Raw genomic sequence first — 23,102 nt, 5'->3', positions numbered from 1 at the left:
CATCGTAATTTTACGTTCCGTCAATGTTGTCTTATTTCATACATAAGAATAGATCGTAAGAAATATATAGCCACCGTAAAAAATAATGTGTGTAACGTAAAGTTACAAAGACAAAAACATAGTGTAAAATATATATAAAACATCATTTTTCTGATCTTATGACCTATATTTTTGTTTATTGTGTCAAACTTTACGTGGTGAATCAATATAAATATAACTATTTGCATTTAAAATGTAATTTATTTATGAAACAATCGTAAGATTACCTCGGATGAAGAATAACTTATTCTGCATCCTGAATGATGAATAGACTCTCTCTCTCTCTATATATATATATATATATATATGTGTGTGTGTGTGTGTGTGTGTGTGTTGCAACGGGAGAAAAAACATCTCCGCATTCTTCGACTTAAAATATACTGTAATGTTTAAGGCCCACAAATTAGGAATCAGACTATATAGATGTGATCAAGGAGGCCTTTGATATCATCAGTTTTCCACTCGTGGACAACCTACCGTATCTAGGACAGTCTTCCTAACTTTGAATTAAGAGCAACGGGCCAAAAAAAGTATGTACAACCTAATAAACATGGCTCACGACCCGTCATATATCTACATCCTCTATTTCAACATAGTGGCCCATCCGTGTGCCTATTTAAAAACTATTTTGCTGCAATTTTTTATTTCTGTACTTATTGCATAAGCTGCATTTCAGTCTGGAAAAAGTGATGGCCAACATAATATCATCGTTAACTGAACCAATGTTTTCAAACCTTGATGCAGACTAAACACTGACGCATACTGAAAATAGTGAAGTTCAATTTCACCAATCAATTTGATCCATTGTTGTAGAGCTGCACGGTCAGAATCAGATGGAATGTGGTTATTACATATAGACTGAGCCTACAAACGCATGTTCACCAAGTAAGAATAAAAATAAGATAAACTGAAGTCCTAGTGGTTGGGCTGTTCTTTCATACCATATATACCATAGATAAGTAATGCATACTTGGGGAATCAACAACTACCAGACCCGGTGATGGACCATGCGCACCATATGTTTGGGGTTGCAGACATTTTTGAAACTAAAGTTGACATCTAGCACCTTCTCGCGACCACAACCCTCTGGTTGAAAGAATATTACAAATTTCTCTATCTTTCTCATTTGACAGGCTTATCCTGAGGTAACTCCATTTGAAGGATTAGCTCAGGAGTTGCTGCACTTTTTTCGGCATCTTCCTGCAATGAGCCTTGCTATTATTTTTTGTATCCATACCCAAAGATTAGCTCAGAAGAGATTTGGGGCAAGTAAGTGAAGGGAGGAGCATCTTCAAGATTACATCGTCAATCCTCCCAGCAAAAAGGTAATGAACACTTAGACTAAAGGAGTATGAAACATGGACATGTAGACGACCATCAGGAAATTCCACGGTTAGCTTTGTACATACCTCATGTTTTCCAGCAAAGTGTGGAGCATCGGCGAACGACAGATGGTGTTCATGGACAGAGATTTTTAAGAGTAAAAATCAGATTCAGACAACAAATCTCAGCCCAATTACAAAATTCTACAGGACTCTAAGAATACAAAAATAAACTTTGGTCGTTGTGTGCAAACCTACTATGCATATTACTCAAGAATAAACAATTAGCTTTCTGTTATGCACTAATTAAGAACTGTGAAATGCTTAATTTGACTCGCCACTCAGCTCGATTTCATACAGAACAATTCCTACAACTGTCGTTCATGAAGAATATTTATATCTTACTTTGTTCCTGGAAGCTTATAAGATCACAAATACAGATCAAAGGAAATACATGTAGTGTTAAATCTCATCAAGTGATCCAGAAAAACCGCTTGCTCTCGTTGGTTGTTGTGTCAGGGCAAACCTACTATGCATATTAGTGAAGAATAAACAATTAGCTTTATGTTATGCACTAATTAAGAATTGTGAAATGATTAATTTGACTCACCACTCAGCTCGTTTTCATACAGAACAATTCCTACAACTGTCGTTCATGAAGATTTATCCATAACTATAAACTAAGTAAGGGTAGTTCCGCCCCTCAAAAAAAGTAAGGGTAGAAGTACTACTCATTCGGAAAACATCTCGATTCAGATAGAAAAGCTGAGCCCCATTAGAAAATTCCACGGTACGACTGCAATCATAACCCCCCAAAATCAGTTAAGTAATTTTCACCCACAATTATTTGCCCTCCTGATTAAATTCTCTAGCAATATACAAAAATCTGATTTATTTAGTACCGAGCAAAATGTATGTAGCGAAAGCATTCTTACATACAAATTCAGCAATTGCTTACAGATGTGGATGGAAAATTCCAAGGATGGAAATTGGACCAGATGAGTTAATTGTGCTTCTGCTATAGATTGTTAAATCGCAACTCTTTCAATGGACCGGAACCACAAAGTCAACAAAGAAAACAATACTAATATTTTGATCTATATCACATTCTGATCCCTGAAGCACATACGAAGGAGATTGCCATAGGTCAGAGAAAGTTTTTCATCTCATCTGTCATAGTGGAGACTTCTAGGAGGAAGGAGTTATGAAGTGGGGGAAACACGTGAGGCCGATCGGGAGCGGCAACAAGTGTGAGGAAAATTGGGGGAGTAGGAAGAGATTGATATGTCTCCAACGTATCTATAATTTTTTATAGTTCCATGCTATTATCTTGTCAACTTTGGATGTTTTATATGCATGAATATGCTATTTTATATCTTTTTTGGGACTAACCTATTAACTCAGTGCCAAGTGCCAGTTTCTGTTTTTTTCCATGTTTTTGGCCCATTTTCAGACGGGGTCCAAATGGAATGAAACTTTACGATGATTTTTTTGGACCAAAAGAGACCCTCGAAGCTTTGGAAGAAGGCTAGAAGAGCCACGAGGGAGTCACAAGCCCTGACGCCGCCACCACCCCCTAGGTGGCGCAGGCCAGGCTTGTGAGCTCCTCGTTGGCCCAACTGACGCAATACCACCGCCATAAATTCCTATAAATTCAGAAACCCCCAGAAAGAAACCTAGATCGGGAGTTCCGCCGCCGCAATCCTCTGTAGCCACCAAAAACCAATCTGGAGCCCATTTCGGCACCCTGCCGAAGTGGGAATCCATCTCCGGTGGCCATCGTCATCATCCCGGCGATCTCCATGACGAGGAGGGAGTAGTTCTCCCTCGGGGCTGAGGGTATGTACCAGTAGCTATGTGTTTGATCTCTCTCTCTCGTGTTCTTGAGATGTCTTGATCTCGATGTACCAAGGGCTTTGCTACTATAGTTGGATCTTATAATGTTCTTCCCCCTCTCCCTCTTGTAATGAATTGAGTTTCCCCTTTGGAGTTATCTTATCGGATTGAGTCTTTGAGAACACTTGATGTATGTCTTGCACGTGTCTATCTGCTGTGATCAACTTGCGGGTTTGTGATAATTGGGACCTATGCATATGGGTTGGCACACGTGGATTCATGTGAGTACTTGATGTATGTTTTGGTGATCAACTTGCGGGTTCGTGACATTGGGAACCTATGCATAGGGGTTGGCACACGTTTTGACTCTCCGGTAGAAACTTTGGAGCACTCTTTGAAGTTCTATCTGTTGGTTGAATAGATGATTCTGAGATTGTGTGATGCATATTGTATAATCATGCCCACGGATACTTGAGGTGACAATGGAGTATCTAGGTGACATTAGGGTCTTGGTTGATATGTATCTTAAGGTGTTATTCTAGTACAAACTCTATGATGGATCGAACGGAAATAATAGCTTCGTGTTATTTTACTACGGACTCTTGAATAGATCAATCAGAAAGAATAACTTTGTGGTGGTTTCGTACCCGACAATAATCTCTTCGTTTGTTCCCCGCTATTAGTGACTTTGGAGTGACTCTTTGTTGCATGTTGAGGGCTAGTTATATGATCTAATTATGTTATCATTGTTGAGAGAACTTCACTAGTGAAAGTATCAACCCTAGGCCTTGTTTCCACGCATTGCAATACCGTTCGTGCTCACTTTTACCATTTGTTACCTTGCTGTTTTTTGTAATTTCAGATTACAAAAACCTATATCTACCATCCATATTGCACTTGTATCACCATCTCTTCGCCGAACTAGTGCACCTATACAACTTACCATTGTATTAGGTGTGTTGGGGACACAAGAGACTCTTTGTTATTTGGTTGCAGGGTTGCTTGAGAGAGACCATCTTCATCCTACGCCTCCCGCGGATTGATAAACCTTAGGTCACCCACTTGAGGGAAAATTGGTACTGTCCAACAACCCTCTGCACTTAGAGGCCCAACAACGTCTACAAGGAGAAGGTTGCGTAGTATACATCAAGCTCTTTTCTGGCGCCGTTGCCGGGGAGGTTAGCGCTTGAAGGTATATCTTTAGATCTGTCAATCGAATTTTTTTTGTTTCTTGTTCTTTCGCTAGAAAACTACACAAAAATAATGGAATTGAGGATGCCTCATATGCTCCACCTTTTCAATGTCTTTCGTGAGCATGATGGGAAGGAAAATTGTGCTCAAGTGCTGAAAGAAGAATTACATAGAATGCTTGGCATAGAATATGTGAATGATGAGCATGATTGCAATGTTGTTAGGATGAATTCTATGAATACCCATGATGCTAATGATATGCAAATCCACAAGCTTGGGGATGCTATATTTGATGAAGATGATCTTTTTAGTTCTTCCACTTTGAATGATCAAAATTATTTTGATGAAAGCATGCCCCCTATCTATGATGATTATTGTGAGGATACTTATGCTTTGAAGTAGAGGGATTATAAAGCTTGTCATACTTTCGAAAACCCTTTGCTAAACCTTGCTTTTTCATTGTGGACACAATTTGTAGTGCTCAAGTCTTTTACGATACTCCCACTACTATTCTTGAGAATAGATTTCCTTATGTGGAGAGTAGTAAAATTTCTATGCTTGTAGATCATGAAAATAAAGTTTTAGGTGCTGGTTATATTGTTGAATTCATTCATGATGCTACTGAAAATTACTATGAGAGAAGATCATATGCTTCTACTTATTGCAATAGTATCAAGCTTCCTCTCCATATGTTGAAATTTTTGAAGCTATGCTTGTTTTGCCTTCCTATGCTAGTTGATTCGTTCTCCAATAAATTGTTCGATCACAAAATCCCTATGCATAGGAAGTGGGTTAGACTCAAATGTGCTAGCCATTTGCTCCATGATGCTCTCGTTGTGTTTCAATCCTTACCTTTTATGTGAGCATCATTGAAATCAGTGCCTAGCTAAGGGCGTTAAACGATAGCGCTTGTTGGGAGGCAACCCAATGAATACATTTGTCTTTGCTTTTTTGCTTCCTGTTTTGTTTTCTCCACACCATCATAATTATGTTATGATTGTGTCTATTTTGTTTCTTTTTGTGTTTGTGCCCAGCAAAACCGTTATGATTAGTCTTGGTGATGATTGTTTGATCATGCTGGAAAAAGACAGAAACTTTCTGCTCACGAAAAGAATTTTCATTTTTATTCTGTAAGAGCTTTTGAGTGGATTATTTTTGCTGCTGATTTCCATGCAATGTCTTCAGACTGTCGTAATTTTCCAGATTTTTTGAAGTACCATAAGTATACTAAGTATAAAGATTTCTACAGACTGGTCTGCTGTTAACAGATTCTGTTTTTGTTGAGTTGGTTGCTTATTTTGATGAAACTATGGATAGTATCGGAGGGTACTAGCCTTGGAAAAGTGAAAATACAGCAACCCAACACCAACATAAGTAGGATTTAAGTTTGCTACAGTACCTAAGGAAGTGGTGATTTGCTTTCTTATACTAATGATATCACGAGTTTCTGTTTAAGTTTCATGTCGTGAAGTTTTCAAGTTTTGGGTGAAGTTCTTATGGACAAAGAGATAAAGAGTGGCAAGAGCTCAAGCTTGGGGATGCCCAAGGCACCCCAAGATATTCAAGGATGCCGTAAAAGCCTAAGCTTGGGGATGCCCCAGGAAGGCATCCCCTCTCTCGTCTTCAATCCATCGGTAACGTTACTTGGGGCTATATTTTTATTCACCACATGTTATGTGTTTTTGCTTGGAGCGTCCTGTATCGTAGGAGTCTTTTATTTTTGTTGTGTCACAATCATCCTTGCTGCACACCTAGAGAGAGAGAGAAATGCACTTACCGTGATTTTATTGAGCTTCACTTATATCCTTTGGTAGACAATTCAGCTCACATGTGCTTCACTTATATCTTTTGAGCTAGATACTTTTTCTCTATGTGCTTCACTTATATCTTTTAGAGCGCAACCGTGCGTGGCTTGGTAGTTGATCTATGCTTTGAAAGAAGTCTCAAAAGGGGTAGTTATCCAAAGGGATACGAAAACTTTCACCTTCATGTGCATTGAATAGTTAGAGAAGTTTGATTCATCTCAATTAATTTTGAGTTGAGGTTTTGGTAATATCGAAGTCATGCTAGTAAGGTGTTGTGGATCTAGAAATACTTGTGTTGAAGTTAGTGATTCCCGTAGCATGCACGTATGGTGAATCACTATGTGATGAAGTCTGAGCATGATTAGTCTTTTGATTGTCATCCTTTGCGTGGCGGTCGGGATCGCACGATGGTTTATACCTACCTACCCTTCCCCTAGGAGTATGCGTTGAATGCTTCGTTTCGGTTACTAATAAAACTTTTGCAACAAGTATATGAGTTCTTCATGACTAATGTTGAGTCCATGGTTTAGATGCACTTTCACCTTCCACCATCACTATCTTCTTAGTGTCGTGCAACTTTCGTCGGTGCACAACACCCACCATTAGCCTCCCTCAAAACAGCCACCATACCTACCTACTATGGCTTTTTCAAAGTCATTCCGAGATATATTGCCATGCAACTACCACCATGACATGTTCCACCACGTCTATATTGCCACTGCATGATCGTAAGATAGCTAGCATGATGTTTCCATTAATGTCTATGCCATGCTAGATCATTGTCACGGTACACTACCGAAGGCATTCCATATAGAGTCATCGTTGCTCTAAGTTTTGAGTTGAAAGTGTGATGATCATCATTGATGGAGCATTGTCCCATGTGAGGAAATAAAAGAGGCCAAAGATGCCCACCAAAATAAAAAAAGAGGCCAAAGAGCCCACCAAAAAAATAAGAGAAAAAGAGAGAAGGGACAATGCTACCACCTTTCCACACTTGTGCATATTAAGCACCATGATCTTCATGATTGAGAGTCTCTCGTTTTGTCACCACCATATAGCTAGCGGGAAATTTTCATTATATAACTTGGCTTGTATATTTCTTTGATGGGCTTCCTCAAAATTGCCCTAGGTCTTCGTGAGCAAGCAAGTTGGATGCACACCCACTAGTTTTCCTTAAGAGCTTTCACATACTCATAGCTCTAGTGCATCTCTTGCATGGCAATCCCTACTCATTCACATTGATATCTATTGATAAGCATCTCCATAGCTCATTGATATGCCTAGTCAATGTGACCATCTTCTTCTTTTTTTGTCTCACAACCTCCACCACTCCATTCCACCTATAGTGCTATTACCATGGCTCACGCTCATGTATTGCGTGAGAGTTGAAAAAGTTTGAGAAAGTAAAGGTGTGAAAACAATTACTTGGCCAATACCGAGGTTGTGCATGATTTAAATTCGTTGTGCAAGGATGATAGAGCATAGCCAGACTATATGATTTTGTAGGGGTAGCTTTCTTTTGGCCTTGTTATTTTGAAAGTTCATGATTACCTTGCTAGTTTGCTGGAAGTATTATTGTCTCCAAATCAATAGCAAACTATTGTTTTGAATCTAACGGATCTGAACATTCATGTCACGTGAGAGAAGTTATAAAGGACAACTATGCTAGGTAGCATGCAACATCAAAAATTCATTCTTTATCACTTCCCTACTCGAGGACGAGCAGGAGTTAAGCTTGGGGATGCTTCATACGTCTCCAACGTATCTATAATTTTTGATGGTTCCATGCTATTATCTTGTCAACTTTGGATGTTTTATATGCATGAATATGCTATTTTATATCTTTTTTGGGACTAACCTATTAACTTAGTGCCAAGTGCTAGTTTCTCTTTTTTCCGTGTTTTTGGCCCATTTTCAGACGGAGTCCAAATGGAATGAAACTTTACGATGATTTTTTGGACCAAAAGAGACCCTCGAAGCTTTGGAAGAAGGCCAGAAGAGCCACGAGGGAGTCATAAGCCCTGACGCCGCCACCACCCCCCTAGGTGGCGCATGCCAGGCTTGTGACCTCCTCGTTGGCCCAACTGACGCAATTCCACCGCCATAAATTCCTATAAATTCAGAAACCCCCAGAAAGAAACCTAGATCGGGAGTTCCGCCGTCGCAAGCCTCAGTAGCCACCAAAAACCAATCCGGAGCCAGTTCCGGCACCGTGTCGGAGGGGGAATCCATCTCCGGTGGCCATCTTCATCATCCCGGCGATCTCGATGACGAGGAGGGAGTAGTTCTCCCTCGGGGCTGAGGGTATGTACCAGTAGCTATGTGTTTGATCTCTCTCTCTCGTGTTGTTGAGATGTCTTGATCTCGATGTACCATGGGCACGACAAGAAATATGTCAACTAACGACCTTTTGTTAGTGACCCTAGAAGGAATGGTCATAAATCGACCATTTGACATCATTTAGTCGTAAACTGTGTGGAGGGGTCCTAGCCCCAAAAACCAACGACCATTTTCATCAGAAAGGTCATCACTTGCTTACTGGAAAAGGTCATAAAGCGGACAGCACCTGGCACTGCCTTATTTCTAGGTGATAATGACCAATATGAATGGTCATTACTAGGCTGGTGACCAGCGGTGGTGGTGCTGACGCCACGGCCACCTCACCCATCGGCAGTTGTTGCTGTTGGTGTTGCTATTTTTTTTGAAAGAAAGGGGTTGCCCCCCTGCCCCATTTTATAGAACGAAGCAGACAATAACACAGTCCAAAAGCGCCTCATTAGCAGGCCAAACTACCACACCACATTAGGCAATACACACAGGTAATGTCCTGACAAGTGGCCTACCAGAACCACATATACCACTTCCACAAAACTAAAAGCAGGTCTGGAAGGGAGTTTAAGCTAGATATTACAGGGTGAGATCACTCATCCCTCCATGCAATCCGAAGCAGCTCGCCTCGATGTTTGTCCAGGAGCAGAGAAAATCTTCTCAGCACCTCCACTTGTGCAGCGTCGCAGAGCATCGTCCATTTTTGCAAATTCCCTTTTAACTTGGCAAGGCCGCATCCCAGGCCCTTCCACGATCATCCCTGGAAGCAGAAATCATTCCTCAAAGTCCAGATACTCCACAAGGAGGCAACAGTGATCATATTAAGCATAATTCTCTTCTTTTTACTTTTCCACATGGAAGAAATATCATCAAAGCATTGAATCTTTCTTAATATAAAAAATTCAGAAACAATAGACCAAATATGCTCAGCATTGATACAATAAAAAAATAGGTGTTGTATAGACTCCTTTTCATTACAAAACAGGCAAGTTAATTCATCCAAGTTTCTCCTCTTAGCCACATTATCTCTAGTCAGAATTTTATTATACAATGTTGCTGTTGCTATCTACATAATAGAAGCAGCAAAATAGATCAAGCAGCAGCAAAATAGATCAAGCAGCAGCAAAATAGATCAAGCAGCAAAATAGAAGCAGCCATAACACTGCCATAATTAACATCAAAAGTATAAGACAGTCTAACACAGTTCACAACACAACATGCCAATAACACAGTGCGCAAAAGTACAACAGACAACGACGACGATAAACCGAGAGGATCATGGAGGGTGACGACTAAATGGGACCTAGACTTTCCTGATGGTCCGTCGTAGCCGCCATAGTTGCTTTCTGCCTTGTGACTCTATCAGGTCCATCAGGTTCCAGGATCCTCTTTGTTTGTCCTGGAGGTGGGGCCATCACCCTTCCTGGAGGCATTGCAGCAGATGCTTCTGAGCTCTTCCTCTTCTTGCTGGCTGTCTTCAGTGCCTTGTATAAATAGCACAGAAAAAATTTAGATCACAAGATAAATATGTGAGCACAAGGAAACACAGAGCATACAAGAACCCGAACCCTCCAAGCAAGATAGAGTTTGCACCTTAACAGTCTTGTGCACTACAACTTCATCCTCAATGGGATTGTACTCTGGGTCATCACTGATAAGTCCACTACCTTCTTGAACCCCATTAGTTGTACCTTCTTGTACATCATTTGTTTTCCTAATCATTGACGCTATTGCATCAACGATAACTATGAAAGCAGGGGAACGGGAAGCATTACCACATCCAAATGCACAAATCAAGATTGAAATTAAAGAAATCCAAGTCTCAATATATAAATCTATGTAGCATTCAAGCACGAATCAACTATAAAAAAACCAGAAAACCCTATCTAAAAAACCCACGCCATCGTCGGCAGCACCGCTCGAGACTTCCTGCTTCGGCACCTCCGCAGGGGCAACAACGGTTGCGGTCGTGTCCTCCTGCTTCGGCAGAGGCACCTCCTTCTCTTCCGCAGCGGTGGCGACAGTGGTTGCGGTCGTGTCGACCTCCTGCTGCTTCGGCAGATCCGCAACAGCGACGGCGCGACGAGCACCCTCCATTCGGAGACGAGGCGACGAGGGAGACGGTGCGACGAGGGAGACGAAGTGGGAGACGAGGCGACGAGGGAGACGAGGGAGACGAAGTGGCAGTTCCCTCTTTATATGATGTGACAGTTCCTACAACGTCCTGTCCGCATCGTGCCGTCCGGGACATCTTACAAAAAAAACAAATGGCATAGACACCTTCAAAAAAACAAATGGCCCGCTCGAACCTGGTCGGCATGAACCGGTTCGGTCGGTCTTTGTGTCTCGCTCGAACCTGGTCGACCGAGCCAGTCTACTCTGCTCGCGCTCTGCCCCCCTCGTCGCTGAAGCTCGTCGGCCGCCACCACCTCCGCCACGACATGGTTTACGAGGATGAGTGTAGCAACGACCTATCGAGCCTGGACATCAGCTCTTCCTCAGACGACATGATGTACCGGGTAATTTGTAGAGCTAGGGTTAGGTTTAGGGTTTCGGTTTCTTCACATTGGGGATTTATCTCTATTTGTTGGTTCTTCTTTAGATCCCTTCTAGCATCGACGACAAAGACTACATGGGCATCGAGAATTCTTCCCTGGATGTTTGCTTGGAGCATGGATTGCCGCCTGAGCGTCGCGTAGCATTCGAAGGATTTGAAACAGGGAGAAGATTTTTAGTGTGTGCTCAGCCGGTTAGTTCTATCTTCTTTAGTGTTAGACAGGCATGAAGTTGCTTCTATTTTTCTATCTAGCTCAAAAGATTCAAACTGTCAGTGTTTACTACATCACTGTCATTGTTTGTTTAGCTCAAATATTCAGACTGTTAGTGTTTACTACATCACTGTCATTGTTTGTTTAGCTCAAATATTCAGACTGTCACTGTTTACTACATCACTTTCATTTTTTTTAGCTCAAACATTCAGACTGTCATTGTTTATTATAGCACTGTCATTGCTAGTTTAGCTAAAATATTCTGGCTTGTTACAGCACTGTCATTGCTTGTTTATTACAGCATTGTCATTGCATGTTTATTTCAGAATTCTGGCTTGTTATTTTCTGGTTATTTTGTATTGCTGAAGTACTGGTTATTTTATATTGCAGCCACCTCAAATATGTGGTTTTGTTGGTTGGGTAGACCAAGAGTGGCCTCCCACAATGCAAAATGCATTGTTAAAACTATGGGAAATGTTGGAAGACAACAAGAGTGCTAGGAGGGATGATAATTTGGAGAATTCACTGAAAATTCACCACCTCATAGAGGAGAAAAGAAATCTTGATGCAAACTATGACAAACTAGTAGAAGATGTGAATCAACTTCTCAACCTTGCACAAGCTCAAGGCGGGGTCATTAGGACCCAGAAGGAAAATCATTTGAAGGAGAAGGACAAACTTAATGATGAAATTTTGGTGCTCAACCTTCACATTGATGGTCTGAAGAAAGGAATTGAGAATATGATTAAACGCAGGGATGAGCTGAAGATCCAGATTGCTGATCAGTTGAAGGCATTGGAGAAGGACCAAGAGAAGTTGAAGATGATCAGGGACATTTTGGATGGATGAGCTGACCAGATGAAGATGAAGTCCACTATGCTATGGTTGATGTGTTGTTGTGTTGTTGTGTTGCTCTTTTGTACCAATGTTGTAATGCAAGATGATCAGAATCTCTATATTATGTATGATTAAGTGACTCCACTATGCTATATTTGTAACTATACGATGCTATTGTTGGTGTGTTGCTCTTTTGTAGCAATGTTGTAATGCAAGATGAGAAGAATCTCTTAATTATGAATGATTAAGTGACTTTATCTTTGTTCAACCCAAGTATGTTGATAGATTGGTTGATCTTACTTGTTGTATCTTATTTGTTCATAGATTGGTTTAAGTGACTTCTTATTTGTTGCAAATGTCTTTAAGTGCCCATGAAAAGACCTAACGTGTTGCTATAAACATATCATGACCATCAATCACACATAAAAAGACATCATGACCCCTAGTTGTTGATCTTCTGGCATAGTTTGTTGAAATGGTCTCATATTTTGCATAATGGTGCATGTTAGAATGACAAACAATGTTGATTAAGGGAGTTTTCATCTTCCTTGTATGAAAAAATCATTTTTTATTTTTCAAGTGCCCGAAATGAGTATTTTTGTGAAGGACCTACCATATACTTGTTTCAAAATTGGTCCAAATCATTTTTCTAACATACTAGGCCATATTTAATGTACAATTGACAAAATGGTTGGGTGTCAAAAGCTTTTATCCATCTCTCGTGAAAAAGACAAATCTATGTCGAATCAGGTGGAAGCGGGTCAAATTTGAACTGCGGCTGCCTTATAGTTTGCTCTTTATTTTTTCCAAAAATCATTTCTAGGTACACAAGTATATATTTAATAATAGAAACACCAAAAGGTTTCCAAGATTCAACCACTAGGTAGGAACGGTCATGCCCGCCGTTTCGACCGCATTTTAAAACGGCCATGAAAAATTCAAATATAATCAAAAAATGGGAAACCTTTGCATTATGTCATCATATGTGATAAAGTTACCATGTAAAATAATAAACTTGTAATACGACAATTATTTTTAAAAAGTGTTCACACAAATGAGCTATCATGTGTGAAGATTCATGGCTTTCAAGCCACATGATCAATCTCATGGCCATATTCATGGCATAGTTTGTTGAAATGGTCTCATATTTTGCATAATGGTGCAGGTTGGAGTGACAAACAATGTTGATTAAGGAAGTTTTCAACTTCCTTGTATGAAAAAATCATTTTTCATTTTTCAAGTGTCCGAAATGAGTTTTTTTGTGAAGGACCTACCATATATTTGTTTCAAAATTGGTCCAAATCATTTTTCTAACATACTAAGCCATATTTAATGTACAATTGACAAAATGGTTGGGTGTCAAAAGCTTTTATCCATCTCTCGTGAAAAAGACAAATCTATGTCGAATCAGTTGGAAGCGGGTCAAATTTGAATTGCGGCTACCTTATAGTTTGCTCTTTATTTTTTTCAAAAATCATTTCTAGGTACACAAGTATCTATTTAATCATAGAAACACCAGAAGGTTTCCAAGATTCAACCACTAGGTAGGAACGGTCATGCCTGCCATTTCGACCGCATTTTGAAACGGCCATGAAAAATTCAAATAAAATCAAAAAAAGGGAAACCTTTGCATTTTGTCATCATATGTGATAAAGTTACCATGTAAAATAATAATCTTGTAATATGACAATTATTTTAAAAAAATGTTCACACAAATGAGCTATCATGTGTGAAGATTCATGGCTTTCAAGCCACATGATCAATCTCATGGCCATATTCGTGGCATAGTTTGTTGAAATGGTCTCATATTTTGCATAATGGTGCATGTTGGAGTGACAAACAATGTTGATTAATGAAGTTTTCATCTTCCTTGTATGAAAAATTCATTTTTCATTTTTCAAGTGCCCGAAATGAGTTTTTTTGTGAATGACCTACCATATATTTGTTTCAAAATTGGTCCAAATCATTTTTCTAACATACTAGGCCATATTTAATGTACAATTGACAAAATGGTTGGGTGTCAAAAGCTTTTATACATCTCTCGTGAAAAAGACAAATCTATGTCGAATTAGTTGGAAGCGGGTCAAATTTGAACTACGTCTGCCTTATAGTTTGCTCTTTATTTTTTCCAAAAATCATTTCTAGGTGCACAAGTATCTATTTAATCATAGAAACACCAAAAGGTTTCCAAGATTCAACCACTAGGTAGGAACGGTCATGCCTGCCGTTTCGATCGCATTTTGAAACGGCCATGAAAAATTCAAAAAAAAATCAAAAAATGGGAAACCTTTACATTATGTCATCACATGTGATAAAGTTACCATGTAAAATAATAAACTTGGAATACGACTTTTATTTTTAAAAAGTGTTCACACAAATGAGCTATCATGTTTGAAGATTCATGGCTTTCAAGCCACATGATCAATCTCATGGCCATATTCATGGTATAGTTTATTGAAATGGTCTCATATTTTGCATAATGGTGCATGTTGGAGTGACAAACAATGTTTATTAAGGAAGTTTTCATCTTCCTTGTATGAAAAAAATAATTTTTCATTTTTCAAGTGCCCGAAATGAGTTTTTTTGTGAAGGACCTACCATATATTTGTTTCAAAATTGGTCCAAATCATTTTTTTAACATACTAGGCCATATTGAATGTACAATTGACAAAATGGTTGGTGTCAAAAGCTTTTATCTATCTCTCGTGAAAAAGACAAATCTATGTCGAATCAGCTGAAAGCGGGTCAAATTTGAAATGCGACTGTCTTATAGTTTGCTCTTTATTTTTCCAAAAATTCATTTCTAGGTACACAAGTATCTATTTAATCATAGAAACACCAAAAGGTTTCCAAGATTCAACCACTAGGTAGGAACGGTCATGCCCGCCATTTCGACCGCATTTTGAAACGGCCATGAAAAATTCAAAAAAAAATCAAAAAAATGGGAAACCTTCGTTTCGCATCATCACATGTGACCTGCCAACTAGATATATAAATTTGAGTACCGATGTCTTCTTGACCTATTCGGTATGATTTTAACCATTATTTCTACAATGTTTATAAAAAAGAAAAAAAATGTCTGCCTCCAAACCCCAAAAAACTAGTGAAAATTTTCCCTCCCACCCCACCAAATTTTCCCTCCACTCCCTCTCCCACTACCACGCGGGACCCACCACTCCCTCTCCCACTCCCCTCTCCATTCCACTCCCCACTACTCACGCGGGGTCCAGTCCACTCCCCACTCCCCTGCTCCGCGCCGCCCCGGCGCCCCTCCCGTGCTCCGCGCCGCCCCTCTCCCCTCTCCCCGGCGACGACTACATCGACGCCGTCGATGGCTACATCTACGTTAACGACGTCGACGGCTACGACTACATCAACGACGACAGCGGGTACATCTACATAATCAACAGTCGACGACGATAGGTACCTCTCCCCTCGACCCATCTCCCGTTGCTAGATCCCCCTCATGTGTTCTTCTAGGGTTTGATAGATCCCCCTCATGTGTTCTTCTAAGGTTCACGGGGCTGGATCAATTGGGATGGTTCGGTACATTCATGGGGTTAGGGTTAGGGTTAGATTCATGGGGTTAGGGTTGTAGTTGTCATGGGGCTGGATCATGGGGTCCTGCATTTGTGATGGGTAACAAATGGGGGTACATCCCCCACCTGGTCGATCTAGGGTTAGGATTCAGTCAATCTAGGAGCTCCTGGAGGTTCTTGTTCATGTTCATGGAATTTATTCCTAGTGGTTCGTTCTATCCCCCTCTGGTTAATTAGAGTTTCCATCAGCAATACTTGCTTGTATTAATAGCACTTGGAGAAGAAGCTACTAGGGTTGGTATCAACAGTACTTGCTTGCTTGCTCCTCTTCAATTTTCTTCCTTGCTTGCTTGTTTCTATCAGTAGCACTATGCTTGTTTCTATCAGTAGCACTTCTTTTGCTTGCTTGCTTGTATTAGTAACACTTATGCACTTTGCTTGCTTGCTTGCTTGTATTAGTAGCACTTATGCACTTTGCTTGCTTGCTTGCACACTGCTTGCTTCTTTATTCACGAAATGTTGGGCAACCAGTTGCTATGAATGCATATGTTTGCCTCCATTAGGGATACAGTTGAGTAATTACTTTGCTTATAGATGATTGCAGGTACATGGATAAAATTGCAAGTTAAAACATAAAAGTAATTGTTGTAAATAGTTAAAGCATTGCTTCACATATATAGTTTTCTTCAACTATCAGTTTAGTACATTACTACCTCCTGTTTCACATGTTTTAATAATGATGCATTGCTACACTTGTATGTGCATGCTAGTCCAAGTGCTTCAATTTAGTTGCTTGCTTCAACTGTCAGTTTAGTACTGATGCATTAACTGTATGTGCATTGCTACACGTGTATGTGCATGTTGGTCCATGTGTTTTACATGTATTAGTACTGATGCATTACTACATCACTATATTGTTGATCCAACAAGTTTGCTAGCTTCACATGTATTACATGTATGTGCATGCTCGTCTAAATGCTTTCCTTTATTGATATAAGTGCATCATTTTACTTTATCCCTGTTGTATCTGATTGTTGTTTATTCTATTTTGCAAGCACCACCTCAAGATCATCCATGTCAAGGATGACAAGGTCAAACCCGAGGCCAACCAGTGGTATGCAAGTTGCTCCTTGTGGTTATACTGTCAGATTTATAAAATGTGTCTTAATATGCTAAGTGAAATGTAATATGCTAAGTAAAATATCTTGGAGGATGGTGATGTAAAATACTATCAGATTTTATTATGCAAATGTATTGCTGTAATCTGAATTAGCTGGATTAGGTGTGCCTGTGTGCTGTTACTCTTCCTTAGCTGAATAAGTAGTATTAAATGATAATAAAATACCATAAGATATGTTTGGTTGTCTATCCATGCATTCCAACAATTAACGTAATAATTATGTTTACTTTGCCTTGCAAAGATGAGCATCCTCTCACCAAGTACGAGAAGGTTAGGGCTAAAAATATGATGAGGAACAATCGGATATTCCAGTCCCTTGGCATTGATCCAATAGCGTCAATGATTAGGAAAACAAATGATGTACAAGAAGGTACAACTAATGGGGTTCAAGAAGGTAGTGGATTTATCAGTGATGACCCAGAGTACAATCCTAAGGAGGATGAAGTTGTAGTGCACAAGACTGTTAAGGTGCAAACTCTGTCTTGCTTGGAGGGTTCGGGTTCTTGTATGCTCTGTGTTTCCTTGTGCTCACATATTTATCTTGTGATCTAATTTTTTTCTGTGCTATTTATACAAGGAACTGAAGACAGCCAGCAAGAAGAGGAAGAGCTCAGAAGCATCTGCTGCAATGCCTCCAGGAAGGGTGATGGCCCCACCTCCAGGACAAACAAAGAGGATCCTGGAACCTGATGAACCTGATAGAGTCACAAGGCAGAAAGCAACTATGGCAGCTGCGACGGACCATCAGGAAAGTCCACTGGGCATGGACTTTGAGAACTTGGTGGAAATGCGTGATGAGTTTTTGTGAAGCTGTGCACCTGTGAAGTTGTCAATTATTTAAGTGATTGGTCATTGTGGTGATGAAACAATGTCTTGCTCTATTTGAACCTGATGAAGTATTTTGTGAAGTTGTAAATTATTTAAGTTTTGGTTGGACCGTTTTGTTTGGGCAGTAAAGTTAGTTTGGATAGCAAAAAGGCCGAGGCCCAAACAAGAAATAGACTAAGAAGGCTTGGGCCTAAAAAAAGAGTAGGCCAAGGCCCAAACTAGAATTTGTCTAAAAAGGCTTGGGCCTAAAAAAAGAGTAGGCCAAGGCCCAAACAAGAACTGGACTAAAAAGAGTAGGCGAAGGCCCAAAAGAAAAGTGGACTAATAAAAAACCTGCTCAGTAAAAGATTCTATCCCAGAAAATAAAAGGCCAAATTATTAGGCCCGGCCCATGTAGATGACCGGAATGGACCGGGCTAAATCTTATTTACGACCTTTTCATTTGGTTATAATTCTGCCACGGTGGCTCTGACGTGGTGTGGGCAGATTGCTAGTGACCAAATCATTTGGTCGTTAAACCTACGACCTTCTGTTTGGTCATAAAATCCTACGACCAATCGAGAAAAAAGGTTGTTATAGTTCACTAAAGACCCTCAGCTTTAGACCTTTTGTTTCTGGTCATAAAAAGGTCACAAATGGAAATCAATGACCATTTAGTGACCAATATTGATGGTCGTTAGTTGACATATTGATGTGAGTACTTGATGTATGTTTTGGTGATCAACTTGTGGGTTCGTGACATTGGGAACCTATGCATAGGGGTTGGCACACGTTTTGACTCTCCGGTAGAAACTTTGGGGCACTCTTTGAAGTTCTATGTGTTGGTTGAATAGATGATTCTCAGATTGTGTGATGCATATCGTATAATCATGCCCACGGATACTTGAGGTGACAATGGAGTATCTAGGTAACATTAGGGTCTTGGTTGATATGTATCTTAAGGTGTTATTCTAGTACGAACTCTATGATGGATCGAACGGAAAGAATAGCTTCGTGTTATTTTACTACAGACTCTTGAATAGATCGATCAGAAAGAATAACTTTGTGGTGGTTTCGTACCATACAATAATCTCTTCGTTTGTTCCCCGCTATTAGTGATTTTGAAGTGACTCTTTGTTGCATGTTGAGGGCAAGTTATATGATCGAATTATGTTATCATTGTTGAGAGAACTTCACTAGTGAAAGTATGAACCCTAGGCCTTGTTTCCATGCATTGCAATACCGTTCGTGCTCACTTTTACCATTTGTTACCTTGCTGTTTTTGTAATTTCAGATTACAAAAACCTATATCTACCATCCATATTGCACTTGTATCACCATCTCTTTGCCGAACTAGTGCACCTATACAACTTACCATTGTATTAGGTGTGTTGGGGACACAAGAGACTCTTTGTTATTTGGTTACAGGGTTGCTTGAGAGAGACCATCTTCATGCTACGCCTCCCGCGGATTGATAAACCTTAGGTCACCCACTTGAGGGAAAATTGCTACTGTCCTACAACCCTCTGCACTTGGAGGCCCAACAACGTCTACAAGGAGAAGGTTGCGTAGTAGACATCAGAGATCAGTGAGTAGCAACCACACGTGGTTTACCAACTCACATACCCACAAAACTGAAAAAAAATCCACACGACGTGACAACAACAACACATCAGAGAAATGAGGTTCTCCAAGGGCTGTCGGTGGAAGGTGACGCTGCAGGTCGAGCCGGGAGACGCTCCGGTGGTGACGGCGGTGGGGCCCGGGCGGATCTGGCTTGGGTGGATTCATTTTCAGCGGATTTGTCGTGGAGGCGGCCGGATCTGGCGAGATTGAGGCCGACAACTTCATGGAGGTCCCTGTCCACGAGAAAGAGGGAGAGAGGTGAGAGGAGATCGAGAAGGAGAAGAAGGGAGAGGGGCGAGGCGGTGAAGCGGCCAGAGGTCCGGAAGGTACCGGCGGCGGGGCGTGGCGGAGCTATGGGATCGCTGGCGAGGCGGCTGGCGGGCGCGAGGGGGGTGATGGCAGCTTACCCGATGAAGTGTCGTGATGCTGGGAGGTGCTGCCATGTACTGCTGTGTGGTGGTGCCCAATCCTACGGCTCGAAAGATCTATTTGAACGGCTCTCAGACGACTTAAAACTCTAACAAATCGATCGGTTGATTTTTTGCACTCCCCTTTAGTAAAGGGGCGCTACATGTGGGTTACTCAACCCCATGATTCTAGTTGTATATCATAAATTATGGTTTTTGATGAATAAAAGTTTGTTCATCCTGCAAGAAAAAACCGCTATAAATCGTCGAGGGGACGAGCGATTGGCAGGGGTATAGCCCCTGCTCGCCGCTTCCTGTCTCCGCCCCTGCTTGTGCATGAATGTGGTGCTTGCTTATGCATGAATGTGGTGCTCACGACGGGCCGTACTCCGGGAGCACCTTCCCTATCGCCGGCCGCGACAACATGGTGGATCCACTACGTACGGGAGCTTTCGGTGGTGGGCAACATTGGGAGGCTTAGGATGGCGACGGAGTACGTGCTCTTGAGGACGGTGAGCTGGCAGCAACGCAAGAATGCCGTCCTTAACATGGACGTGTTTATCCACGCCTACGCCCATGCATGATGGATGCCATCGATCGCCTTAGACACACACATCTTATTTGCATGTGGTGTAAGATGACTGATATCTAAGAGCATCTCCAATAGTTGCGGAAAAAAAATTGCGTTCAATAAAAGTTTTAACGCTGCAGCATTTTTATTTTACGGGACCAAAGTTGTTTTAGCAGATGTCTAAAAACGCGCGCCCGAAAAACACGCAGTGTAAATTGTGAAGCGCGCGCAAGCCGACGCCTCAAATATAATGGATGGGATAGTTTTTTCAAGGGATGCTCAAAGCTTTTCAAGGCCCGCACAATTTTACAAGCTTAATTATGATTTAAAAATAAATATTTTAACGAACCGAACACTTTTTAAAGGGTTGTTGAAGATGCTCTAACACTCCCTTTATTCATTGCGCATGCTAGTGGAAGAGGGGTACTACTACTAGCTCAGATTACATGTTTCTCCTCATGTCTATCACGGTCATGCTCATGCCATGCCATGCCTTGCCTGTCACCTACTCTTCACCGGATCCGGCGGGTGAATCAGCTTCCCAGCGGTAAACCCGCCGTCGACGACGAGGTTGTGCCCGTTGACGTACCTGGCTTCCTCGGAAGCCAGGTACACGGCTGCCCGCGCGATGTCCTCCACCTCCAGCACCGTCCCGCCCATCTCGTTCATACCCGACTCCACCATTCGCCTCAGCTCCTCCTCGCTCGCCTCCGGGAGCAGCTCTGCCAGCCCGTGCAGCCCGAACGGCGTCGCGATGGCGTGCGGCGAGATTGCGTTCACGCGCACACCGTGCCTCCCCAGTTCCCCGGCCAACGCCCGGACGGCGCCGATCACGGCCGCCTTGGAGATGCAGTACGCGGGGTTCACGCCGCCGAGCACCCCCGCCGTGCTCGCCGTGCAGATGATGCACCCGCTCCGGCGCGGCACCATCACGCGCGCCGCGTGCTTGATCCCGGCGACGGCGGACCGCGCGTTGGCTGCCATGGTGCGGTCGAAGTCGGCGAGGTCGAGGCACGCGACGGAGTCCATGGTCATCCTCCCCGCGACCCCGGCGTGGTTGTGCAGGATGTCGAGCCGGCCGTGGCGCGCCACCGCGAGGTCCACGGCCGCGGCGATCTGCGCCTCGTCGGTCACGTCGCAGCGGGCGTAGGAGGCGTCCGGGCCGAGCTCCGCGGCCACGGCGCGGCCGAGGTCGTCCTGGATGTCGGTGAGGATGACCTTGGCGCCGTTCCTGACGAACTCCGCGGCTGTCGCCTTGCCCATGCCGCTAGCGGCGCCGGTGATGACGGCCACCTTCCCGGCCAGCCTGCATCCCCGCAGCAAACACACTTAAGCGCGGCCTCTAGCGGACTAGCCTGCCATTGGCACCGCCACGACATAGCCCAAACGAGAACCAAGAAGAGAAAACAAAGATTCCATGGCATGGCATGCACCTCTCGGAACTTGGGGCCGTGGAGAAGCGAGCGAGGCCGACGCCGGACGAGATCGCCGCCGCGGCAGCGCTCATCTTACCCCTGCATTCCCAACCACATTAGTTTGGGAGGCACGAAAGCTCTCGTGTTCTTCCAGGAGGCAAAGATTCAGTATGCAGTTTATTTGCAAATACTACTACCTCAGAAGAAGATGGTGCATTGCTCCAAACATCTTGAGCAGATTATTCTAGCTAGCTCTGCTGATTGGCAAATACAGTACTACAACCTCAGAAGAAGATGAGCTAGCTAGCTCTGCTGATTTGCCAATCAGTTTGGTTTGGTCGTTAGCAAAGCAGTACTACTTGCTTTAAATTATGACGAGGCGAGGAGAGGAGAGACGGTGGCAGACCACCAAACAGGATGAACAGTGAGCGAATCTTCACCGCATCTTGTCTCCGTGTTTGGCACTGCGTATTTTACTATTTTTCTTTAAGGTATTTTGTTGCTAGGTCTTAAAACATCTGTAGCATACCTCGTATAAATCATCAAACCTATAAACTTTGTATTTTACAATTTTGATCGCAAAATGTGTGCAGAACCGAATCATAAAAATGGTCCAACCCATATTTTTCTTAAGGTACAAGGTAAAGCCACACCCGAAACCCTTATTTTTGAAGGTTGGAAGACCGATTCTAGGGGTTTCGTAGACCGGTCAAACCTCGTCGCAGCAAACACGCCGTCGCGGAATTTACGAAAATGCGTCATAAACTTGCTGAAAATCATCATCGCACATCGGAAAAGGCCGCTGTACGCCGCAATCGATCATCGTCGGGTTGAATTGAACGAGCTCGACCTCGCCATGGCCTTCCATGACGTCAGCCTGGCCGCTGGAATCCTCCTAGCGCGGCAGGCAAAGGGGCACGGCTCGACCGTCGCGGCTGGCAACAGAGCAAGTGGCTGACGATGAAGGCGGCAGGGCATGGCCGGCGGGCGACAAGGCGTGGCCGACGAGGCTGGGCGCGGTCGGCGTGGTGATGGGGCGCGGTCAACGGGGACGGGCCGCGGCCGACGGGAGATGGGGCATGGCAGATGGGCGACGAGGCGCGTCCAACAGGGTTGGACGCGTCCAGTGTGGCCGACAGGGCCGGATGGAGGAAGGGACGGCGGCCGCCGGACCGGAGAAAGGAGCTCTTTACCATAGTTTTACTTCTTTTTTTTACAGTTTTTGTACATACATAGTTAAAATGAACCCTTAAAATGTATTTTTTTTCTATCTGTATCCCACTTTTACAGTTTGCGTTTTTACGGTGTGTGCTAAGAGCAACTCTAGCAGACCCCGCATCTTGCCCCGACCTGGAAAATAACCGTCAAAATGCAGGTCGGGGCGAAAAAACCTGCCCGATTAGACCCCGCATCCCGTCCCGGCCCGTAAAT

General features: G+C 42.6%; 1 protein-coding gene across 2 annotated transcripts; it reads right to left on the bottom strand.

The window, feature by feature from the left end:
* Positions 1-20,493: 20,493 nt before the first annotated feature.
* LOC123429509 (momilactone A synthase-like) lies at positions 20,494-22,117 on the bottom strand. 2 transcript variants are annotated; one of them, XM_045113537.1, is made up of 3 exons: positions 21,869-22,117; positions 21,690-21,770; positions 20,494-21,562 (listed from the first exon to the last, which is right to left on the bottom strand). In XM_045113537.1, the coding sequence occupies exons 1-3, from the start codon at positions 21,898-21,900 to the stop codon at positions 20,758-20,760; spliced, it is 918 nt and encodes a 305-aa protein (XP_044969472.1). In that variant the 5' UTR covers positions 21,901-22,117; the 3' UTR covers positions 20,494-20,757. The 2 variants fall into 2 exon arrangements, with proteins under 2 accessions (XP_044969472.1, XP_044969474.1); XM_045113539.1 differs by having other exon boundaries at positions 21,955-21,962.
* Positions 22,118-23,102: the final 985 nt, after the last annotated feature.

Source organism: Hordeum vulgare, chromosome 2H (genome assembly GCF_904849725.1).
Source record: "Hordeum vulgare subsp. vulgare chromosome 2H, MorexV3_pseudomolecules_assembly, whole genome shotgun sequence".
In the NCBI taxonomy this organism is placed as follows: Eukaryota; Viridiplantae; Streptophyta; class Magnoliopsida; order Poales; family Poaceae; genus Hordeum; species Hordeum vulgare.
Note: the sequence above shows the minus strand (reverse complement) of the source record. Positions and strands in the feature narration are given on the sequence as shown.